The 10,492-nt window shown below is 45.5% G+C and overlaps 1 protein-coding gene across 1 annotated transcript; it reads right to left on the bottom strand.

The window, feature by feature from the left end:
- Positions 1 to 1,255: 1,255 nt before the first annotated feature.
- LOC119326435 (disease resistance protein Pik-2-like) lies at positions 1,256 to 8,115 on the bottom strand. Its single transcript, XM_037600079.1, has 5 exons — positions 8,008 to 8,115; positions 6,765 to 7,933; positions 6,574 to 6,672; positions 5,506 to 6,255; positions 1,256 to 3,334 (listed from the first exon to the last, which is right to left on the bottom strand). The coding sequence occupies exons 2-5, from the start codon at positions 7,830 to 7,832 to the stop codon at positions 1,427 to 1,429; spliced, it is 3,825 nt and encodes a 1,274-aa protein (XP_037455976.1). The 5' UTR covers positions 7,833 to 7,933; positions 8,008 to 8,115; the 3' UTR covers positions 1,256 to 1,426.
- Between the last annotated feature and the right edge of the window lie 2,377 nt (positions 8,116 to 10,492).

Genomic DNA, 10,492 nt, shown 5'->3' with positions numbered 1-10,492 from the left:
GCAACCACTAACTAAGGCGTCAAGCCCAGCAGGATCAAGAGGGGGTAGCGAGTGCTCCAACATATCATCACGCTCCACCCGATCACTCCATAATCTACGGTTGGTTCAAATGTTGTTGAAGGGACTTTTGCCGTGCTGTTGAGATGCTGGAGGCGAGCTGGTGTGTGTGCGACCTCCTTGAGTGCTCCGTCTCATCTCTGAATGAACTCTGTCATTCTTTGTCGCTGCTGTCCTTTTGTTGGCTTCAGTTAGCAGAGCACAACAGCCAAGACAACATCTTTTCCAGTTGAATATCCGATGACATTGGATACAACTAAAATCAATGAATACTAACCCAACCTGAGACTTAATTTTCGTTGATGTGGTAATTTCAGTTAGTTCCAAATATGGAAAACGCCTATTCCATCAAAGGGAAAAAGAGAAATGCAAAGTGACAACAGATTTGTAAACCTGGGAGCAACTTACAGAGAAAGATCGCGTTATGAAACTAAATTCAGTTGTGACATGCATAACCCACTTTGTGTTCTTACTTTTTATTAGCAAATGTACATTAGTTAGAAAAAAGGGAAATAAACAAAAGGAATTTAAGCTTACGGATTTGTAAATGTAAAACTGGGAGTTGCCGCTTCGACTGCTCCGTCTCTGTCTCTGAAAATAAATGGACCTTGTCGTTGTTTGTTGCTCATGTCCTTTCCTTGGCTTCAGCTACAAGTAAGAACACAAAGGAACTACAGAGCACCTGTCGATGCTCGACTACAATACAAAAAAGGAACTACAGAGCTCCTGTCAGTAGCTTGTGGTTTTTCTATTCTATGCATTACTTACTGTCCTGCCGTATTCAGCCGAGCATTTATAGCCTTCCAAATGGAGATGGGCGAACCGCCTTTGACGTGTATGCTCTCCTCCTCCTAGTTCTAGCTTCTAGGTGTATAATAAGTAGAGTACCACTCAACATCAAATCACTCTCCTCAACGGAGATGTGCGATTGGAAGAAGCTTGTAGTGCCCCGTTCTTGGTTCAAGGAACGTTTGGCTCTTCGTCAGTGCTTGGCAGCAGCTATGCTATGCTATGCACCGTCTCGACTCTGAATAAACGGACTGTTGTCATTGTACCCCTGTTTGTTGCTGCTCTGCTCTTCTTTTTTTGGCTTCACTTGGCAGTGCAACAGCCAATCCAGCATCACTAACACTAGCTAACTGAACTTGAGAACCGCATTCGACTCGAAGGTACACAACTGTAGCAGGATCCAGAAACAAAGAAAAAAGAAATCATTACACTGTATTCTTCTGCCAAGCAATGAGTGGTTATTCTGCCATGGCGGTATCCACTACACTAGTACTAGAGGAACCATTACAAGAGCAACTGTCTACACACACCAATCTTTGGTCTCCCATGGAATCCATATTTACATACATACAAACAAAGTTTAGTCAACAGTATTCACTCTGACGTGCCTCATATGCTCCGCTACGTCACTCTGTACCCATTCCTTCAATGTTTCACTGAGACGAAATCTTCTATCAAACCGAATTTCCTTGAGGCTTGTGAGGGCTGGCAGCCCGGAGAATGCATCCAGCTTTAAGCACCCACCAACTTGTAGCAGCTGGAGCTTAGGCATTGCGTCTTTTTCAAACAGCGCCGACTTGAGGTTGTCTAACCAATACAACTCCAGCACCACGAGAGTCGGGAAAGATGAGCTCTGGAAATGGAGTTGTGTCCCATAGAACGAATCCGTCCTCAAACGTAGAACTGCAAGATTTGGTAGCACCCCGAGGGCTTGTATGGCATCATCTTGCTTCAATCTGCTCCACTTTAGCACCAACGTGGAGAGATTCTGAAGCATATGGATCCATCCTGTTACATTGACTAGCTTACCAAGCAGAGCGAGGCTCTCGAGGCTGCTTGGTGGCAACAAACCCTCACCCAAACAGTCATCTAACGCACAGTGCATGTACTCCATTCCAACTAATAAAGATTGAAGTTGATTATGACCAGCAATGGCAGACCATAACTCATTGATGTTTCTGCAGCTCACACCACCCACTTTAAGCTTACGTAGCTGACTAAGCTCTCCAAACTCTTTTATAGTGGCATTTCCGTTTCTCCCGGAAACATCCACAACACCTAGTGCGTGAAGGGCCTTCAATTTACCAATCCCTTTAGGAAGTATAACACCATCTAGCGTCATCTCCTGGAAACGGTATAGATTGAATATATCATACCTGTTCAAACCAGCATCTAGAACTTGTGGTCTCAAGAAAAGATGGCCTCTGCACAAACAAATGCCACATATTCGACATGTGGAAACATGTCTAGTGTAATCTTCATACTTCTCAACTATGTCACCCTCTGACTTGACATTACCACCGTGGTAGTAATAAGTATTTGCACGGAGGTACTGTAGCTTCAGAAGAATGGTGATTGTTGTTGGCAACTCATATATACGTGTACCTCTCACATCCAGCATTTCCAGGTGCCTCAAATTTCGCAAAGAATTAGGCAAGTATAAAATGTTCCGACATCCTCGAAGAGAAAGATACTTGAGGTGACGGAGGTGCCCAATATCATCCAGATGATGATCTTTTAACTCCATTGTGTCTTCTAAGTCAAGCACTCGGAGGAACCTCATATTGTCAGAGATGAAAAATGATCTCCACTCTCCGAACACGGTTAATGACCGTACATGTGACAAGTCTAGCATGCTCTCCAGCACATGTTTATCCCTTTTCCAGTTGCTTCCTATGACAAGATGGCGTATTGCACCTAGTGTGTCGCTCAAACAACATCCTTCCTCCAATGTGAAAACAAGGTTTTCCTCCCTAGCCTTTGAGATGCATATTTCACGGATCATATCATGAAGTTGGCAAGAACTGATTTTCTGTTTGTATTGGTGTATCCCTTCCCCTGGCAGGATCATACTCCTATCCAGGAGGTCATCAAAGTACCTCCGACAAAGTTCAACTGCATTCATGCCATGCATATCCCTTGAGTAACCCTCTGCAATCCACCGCCTCACCAAGCGACCCCACCTAATTCTATGATCTTCTGGAAATATGGACAGGTATAAGAAAACAGATTTGAGATGGTATGGCAAACCATCATAGCTCCTCATAAGAATTGTTTTTATTGTCCTAAGTTCAGGATTTATCTCCAATTCAGTTCTAATTTGATCATTCATCTTCTTCCATTCAATAGCATTCTTTGGCTTGCTGGCTAGGAATCCACCGATAGTCGATATTGCAAGGGGAAGTCCATCACATTTATGTAGGATGAGTCTTGCTTGCTCCATCATAGCTGGGACTAAATCATGTTTGTCAATATTGTCCTTGAATACCTGTAATGGACATATTTTGACAAAGTTAACTATTTGGATTAAAGAATTATTGTTGCTAAACTAAGAATATGAAATAATATAAACTTGTTTGTCCTAGCTTCAAGTTGTAGATTCTATAAGTAAATCCTTGACCCTTAGGATAAGTTTTTTATGAAATTATTCTCTTGGACTTTTAACTTCTTTGTTGAAATTTCCCTTTTCTTACTCTTACTTGACAGTGATATAAAATGAAATTCTCTTCATATGGAGAATTCATCAGCATTCAGATTACCTTGTATCTAAGTTGTGCACTAAACATTGTGATCCTAGATACTGCTACAATTAAAGTGTGCACCCGAGAGCATGAGTGCGATAATTCAAAATATGCACATAGGGGCACATGCCCCAGTTTAAAAAAGCTGTGCTTCCAAGAAATTCTGAAGAAATCACGATTACAAATTTTCAAGTATTTTGCACAATTACATTTTTTAATAATGTTGCAAATTTTGCTTATGAAACGAATAAATAAATTTGAGGATAACAAGGTTGCTACTTTAGCCCTTAAAATTTGTGCGCATAAGCCTGGTAACAAACCTGATGATTGGTTGACAATTTAATTCAATTTCATGATAAGATTCACTCAAACAGTACAGGCAAAAGAACAGTATTGCTCAACTCCATGAAATACCGGAAAAAAAGAAACTCACACCTAACAAAGTAATTAGCGACTTCACCAGCTTACATTAAAAATAGACATGTATCACTTTGGTATGGTGAAAACATTTGACGCTACAACTAAATCAAGGAGGCAAAACATTTACAGAATGTTGCTCAGGGCAAGAAAGAATGTGATTTGATTGTCTCAACCTACCTAATTACAATCGCAACGTAATCTTTGTTGCATTTCTGTAGCGTATGGAAAATAATTGAGGGCACAAAATTAATACTTTAATTCTTCAAATTTGCTTGCACGGCACAAAAACTGCAAATTTTCAATGAAACTTTTTCCAAAAATGCGCAAAAGCTTTGCATCTTATTCCACTGTTTAAAATAAATGTAGGCTAAGAATATGCAAGCACATCAAAACACCAACGCAGAGGACAATAGCCAACAAATCGCTAGGCGCTCATTACAACACACATTCCAATAAACCAACAATGGCCTTGATGCCATCCACACACGAACACGCGCACACACATGCACCCCAACTTTAGAAAAGATGGTAGCCCATCAGCAACAGTAAATCACAACCTCACACCATTGACAAAGGCTTTCCCCCACCATGGTGCATCCTCCTCCGATAAAGTAGGTCAAATACAGCATGACCCACACAATGAGAAGGAGAAAGCCCTGGCTTGACCAAGACAAGCACATGCGATGCCCTGGACATGGCATAAAGATGTTGAACTACCAAACGTGGTCGACAACCTACCACACTCTACATCTATCACAACAAACTCCTGAGCTACTAAATGTCGTCCTCCTGCCGCCTCATGACGTAGACAACCCAAGCTAGCCAAAGCATGCTCATCGTCCTTGCAGTCTGAGGCACTGATAACTACTGATATACCATCCAACACAGGTGTACAAGGGACATCACTACGATGAAATGGCACAAGTTCGTCCATGTCCCCCTTCATTGGCAGAAGAAGCAGCATCACCTCTGCGTCATGGATCACACCGTGAACCTGGGAGCTAGACAATGCCTCGCAGATCTAGCAAGCCACCAGACATAGCTCAAATCGGCGTATCAACATGCTTGCTGCTTCCCCCGCCTCTGACGGATCTACGGAAACACCACTAGCATAGTCCAGATAGCACACACAAACTACCAGCCCATGGCCATCACCGGCCCAAGACCACAGGAGGTCCAAGCACGCTGCACATCGGGAGGCTACACTTGCAGTGTCCAAGAAAGCTACTCAATCACACAAACAGACCATGGAGCTTACCCAGAAATTAGCAGGCGAGTTCAGATCTAATATTTATCGAATATTTTCCCTGATCTGTTGGTGGACATTTTTCCAGATATAATATTTTGGTATGAACTATTATTGATTAACACTATCTTCAAAGAAGACATCAGCTTTAATACTTCTAAATTTTGAATTGAGAGAAATATCAAGCTTACGAGTAAAATGTGAAGCAAAACTTATATGAAAGAGAAGAAATGGTACTAGTTACAAAACTACCTTCTTTATGAAGAGGTCAAGTGCATCATCATCTTTCAGACCTTCGAGAAAGTACATGTTCTTGTCTTCTCTTGAACACTTTTTGGCCACATTTTTTTGTCTTGTGGTGACTATGATCCTTCCAGCATTATCCAAACATGATTTGATCAAATCCCATTCCGAAGTGGATGATATATCATCAAGAACAACAAGGCACCTTTTTGATTTTAGTACCCTAGCTAGCTCATCCTTCAAGTCTTGAAGTTTCATTACTGATATGCTTTTGTTTTGTGTTCGAGTTGCTGTTAATCCGGCAGGAACTTCTTGAATAGTATCCTGAAGTTGCAAAGCCAAATCTCTAAGGAGTACTTCAGGGTTAAAAGGACGCAATGCAGTGGCCCAAGCACGCTTCCAGCTACCAAGCTGCTGGCTTCTGTAGATGCTTCTGACAAGGGTGGTTTTTCCAAGACCCCCCATTCCCCAAACTGAGATCACCTTCCAGCCTTGATCGTTGTCTGGTTGGCTAACTAATTTGATAAGAATAGATTTCTCTGTTTCTCGCCCACAGAGCACTTCATCAGCCAGTGACAATGTCCTGCTGTGGTCAAACTTCTTTCTAGCAGTTGAGTTATGAACTTTTTCTTCACCTGCATTATTAAGTTCATGGTATTCCTCTTGTATTTCAGTGGCGGGCATTGTTGTGTGTTTCTCAGTAGTAGTAACTTTGTTTGAGTCGAAAGTGGGCTCGTCAGAACAAGATGCATGCATAGCCTGAACAAAAAACAGATCTATGAGAATTTATGGACGTGTCTCTACACATTTTCGCATCAAAACTAACTACGGGTATTTCTAAACATTGATGATTTTCTATGTGAAATTCCCAGCAAATTATCTAAGTTCTCATTTATATCCTCAGTTCAACTTGAAAAAAACACCTTCACATTTTAAATTAACGCAACTGTGAACAGGATTAGCTCATTCCACTGCTTGAACGTGCATGTAAAGGGAGCACACTACGAAACATTTATACAACACAAATATTATCCAGACAACGCAATTAAAATTATTTAATTTCTGGCAGAGTCCCACCTTCTGTTTCTCCTCCTCCAGAGCAGCAAGCATTGCTTCGTCATTGGTGTCGTACATTTCCACACGAACACTGCTCATGCTGATCTGCTCCTCTGAATTCTGCAATTAGCCGTGAAATGAAAGAACAATCAATCATTCATATAGAAAAAGGAACAAATACATGGCAGAAAACATACAAGAAAAATATTTACCTTCTTGTGGAACAAATAAATAGTTTGATCACATGACAACTGCTTCAACACCGAAACTTGTAATGGTTTCTCTGTGCACAAGCTTGCAATTTCAGCTTGCAGCGTCGAAACGATGATTCGGCTTTGTTTCTTGTTGTCGGGAAAGTACTTCTTAATGCAATGCCATTCCACTATTGTGGATAGGTCATCAATCACAATCAGGTAGCTATTGCTACACAACTGTGCATTAAACACACGGACTAAATCACTTTGATCCATCTTCTCCATCTTGGCCAAAACATTAGCCCCGACACTTGTTTCTTGTTCAGGCTTTCCAAGCTCCTCAAGGGAGTTTTCATAAGATTGCCTTACCAAGCTCGAGAGGAACTCTTGCGGATTGAAAGGATGCATCAACCTAATCCAAGCACGGAATCCAAACCTTTTCAATACCTTTGGGTCATCATAAAGCTCTTGGATGACGGACGTCTTCCCGAGATCACCACTAGTGCCCCACATGGCGATCACCCTAAGGTCCACATAATTGCTGGTAATCAGCTGGTGGAGGTCTGCCTCTGATGATTTTTCGTGCTCCAAGGCGGCAAGTCTTGCTTCGTTGATGCCAAACAGTGTTGCAGTGGCATTGCTGACCTGCTCCTCTGCCGCGGTAGGCTTAGAGGCTGAACTCTCCTTGATGAGGCGATAGCGCAGATTCCTGTTGCTCACATCCTCCACCTCGGCCCTCAGCTCCTTCACCTCATTGGCAATGCGGCGTCGATCACCTGGGTTGCGGGGGATGCAGCCCAAGAATGGTTTTTTCTCCGAGTGGAGGCCGAAATCCATGAGGCTATCCTCCACCTTATAGGCCAGGACCCCAATCTGTTTCACCCAGGTGGTGAGCACCTTATTGTGGCTTTGCTCCTCATCGGCCGTCATCAGGAACGACTGCATCATCTGCAGCTCGTCCTTGATGAAGTTCACATCGCGCTCGACACCGAGCTGCAGCGCGATTTCCTCTGCCGCCTTGGACTTTGCATAGCCCAGAGCACCTTCGAGCACAGCCTTGCCCAAGCTAATCGCCGTCGCCTCCATGCTTCTCGTTGCTTTCTTGCTGTGATATGAGGTTTTGGTGTTAATGCTAGTTCGGGAGATATTGGTCCCTGCCAATATCCTTTTGGTTTCCCTGCAGAATACTGTCAACTTAGCCTTTGATCAAACTACACTTTAGGTTTCATTGTAGTACGAGAGAGAGCATCTGATGCTTTACCAAAAGCAGCAAGGAGGTAAGATATGGAGCTGGTGGATCAATGATCCTTGCAGGCCAAGGCAAGGCAGCTACTTTTGTCCAAAACTGCACGTCATTTATTCCACTTTTCTAGCCAAGGTTGTATTGCTCCCAATTACCAATTAACCGCTGCAACTCCCATATGCTTAATTAAGAAAACAAGTGGTCAGTTTGTTTCAAATTAGTCCAGTTAACTTATGATGCACAACAAGCTCATTCTAATTGTAGGGTAGGCAAATTCATATCGTTCAATGTAGCACCAAAATGACGATTTATGAGGAATATGAGGAGTTGAAAAGTTGTTTCTTCCAAAGTATAGCAGGAAACGACACCAGGTGCTTAACAGATCAAGAAGTAGTTTTTTTTGGGGGGGTGCTTTGGTTAGAAGACTAGCAGCTAGCATCCGATTCTAGCTGTAATGTATATGTGGAAAGAAAGGAATAATACTTTAATTCCATTCGACCTCCAATCAATGAATAATACTTAACTTGAGAACCGCAATGAAATCATTTGATTTGATGATTGGGCTAACTTCTGTGAGGGGATCTGCTGGTTGTACGTCAGGTAATGCATCTCCAAAGGCCTTAGTGAGGAATCTGGCTAACTTCAGCGAGGAGACAGCGGTACGTTCGAATAACATTTTTTTTCCTTTTTTCTTTAGAATTACTTCTCCACAAATACAGGACAATGATCACGCTTCTCCCCTGCATCGACAACATGAGGGTCCAGCATGTGCAAGCTAAAGCAGAGTTCGCTGCGCTGACAAAGAAAGAACTTGGACAGCACTAGCAACTCCAAATGACAAATCAGGCTATGCAGATTCTTCAGACCACAAGCTCAGCGCTTGTTAGACTGTATTTACATGTGTATATTGTAACGTTGTATACCACCTCATTATATATATATGTGATAGGCCACCCCTAGAGGGTTGTGCCGGTTCCCCCCAAAGCCTATTGTCTTACATGGTATCACGCTAGGTTACGTCCGCTTCCGCCTAAAAACCCTAAACCGCCGCCGCCGCCGCCGCCGCCACCGCCGCCGCCGCCGCGCCCGCCGTCGCCGTCGCCCGACTGCTATGACGTCCGCCGCTGCGTCCGGCTCCACCGCCACCGGTTTTCTGCCGACCTCCCTCGCGGCACTTCTCTCGAGGCCGCTGGATGCCGCCTCCCTTCAGGCGCCGATCGGGACACGGAGCGTCGGCTCCCTCTTCGCGCTCCCGCCGGCTGCTACTTCGCCCGGGCAGGCGCTTGTGGCCCACACCGCCGCCGCCCCGTCAACCGCGGCTGTCGCGCCCTCAGCCACTGCGCCGCTGGTGGCGGAGGACGTCGCGCTGGCAGGCTTCGCGGCGTCAACCGCGGCCATCGCGCCCTCTGTCACCGCGCCGGCTGCCCCTCTGACTGTCTCCACGGTGGTCTCACCTCAGCCAGTCTCCTCGATGGGATCGCAGCCGCCGCCGCCGTTTCACTTCGGCCATCTCATCACCATCAAGTTGTCGTCGGACAATTACATCTTCTGGCGCGCGCAGGTTCTTCCGCTTCTTGGGAGTCACTATCTGCTTGGCTATGTCGACAGCTCTCTCCCTTGCCCTCCTGCGCTGGTTGACAGCGTGCACGGTCCGGTCTATAATCCGGCTCATCGTGTCTGGACAGGGCAGGATCAGGCGAACCTCTTCTCCATCCAGGGGTCGCTCTCTCCGGCCGTTGCTGGGCTTGTTGTCTTCGCCAAGACGTCCCACGAGGCATGGACTATTCTTGAGCGCTCGTTTGCGGCACAGTCGCAGGCTCGTGTATCTGGGCTCCGTCGCCAACTTGGGGAGTGTCAGAAGCTTGACTCCACCGCCACTGAGTTCTACAACAAAGTCAAGAGTCTCGCCGACACGCTGGCCTCCATTGGACTGCCCCTCACCGACTCCGAGTTCAACTCGTTTATTGTCAATGGTCTTGATGAGGAGTATGACGCCCTAGTCGAGATCATCAATGAGAGAGGCAACTCCACGCCCATGCCAGCACACGAGGTCTTTTCACGCCTCCTGCTTACTGAGCAACGAGTCGAGACGCGCCGATCCAGGGGCAACGGCGCCCTCTCGGCAAACGCCGCCACCAAGGGTGGTCGCTCCTCTGCTTCATCCAGGGCTCCTTCGGGGCAGTCACCACCACCCGCCTCGGCCCCTCCTCCTACTGCGACGCTACCAGGGGCTGGCGGTCCACGTGTGTGCCAGCTTTGTGGTTGCGATGGGCACTGGGCCTCGAAGTGTCACAAGCGCTTCCAGCGGGGTTTTCTTGGTCTCGGCAATGACGGGAAGGATACACGCAACTTTGCTCGTCAGGTCGCCATGGCTGATCGTCCGCCGCCGCAGAAGCCACAGGGACACACTCAGTCCTACTCCATTGATCCCCACTGGTACATGGACTCTGGGGCGACAGAGCACCTGACCAGTGAGATGGGGAAGCTTCACACTCGTGAACCC

The sequence above is a fragment of the Triticum dicoccoides genome, chromosome 6B, assembly GCF_002162155.2.
Source record: "Triticum dicoccoides isolate Atlit2015 ecotype Zavitan chromosome 6B, WEW_v2.0, whole genome shotgun sequence".
In the NCBI taxonomy this organism is placed as follows: domain Eukaryota; kingdom Viridiplantae; phylum Streptophyta; class Magnoliopsida; order Poales; family Poaceae; genus Triticum; species Triticum dicoccoides.
Note: the sequence above shows the minus strand (reverse complement) of the source record. Positions and strands in the feature narration are given on the sequence as shown.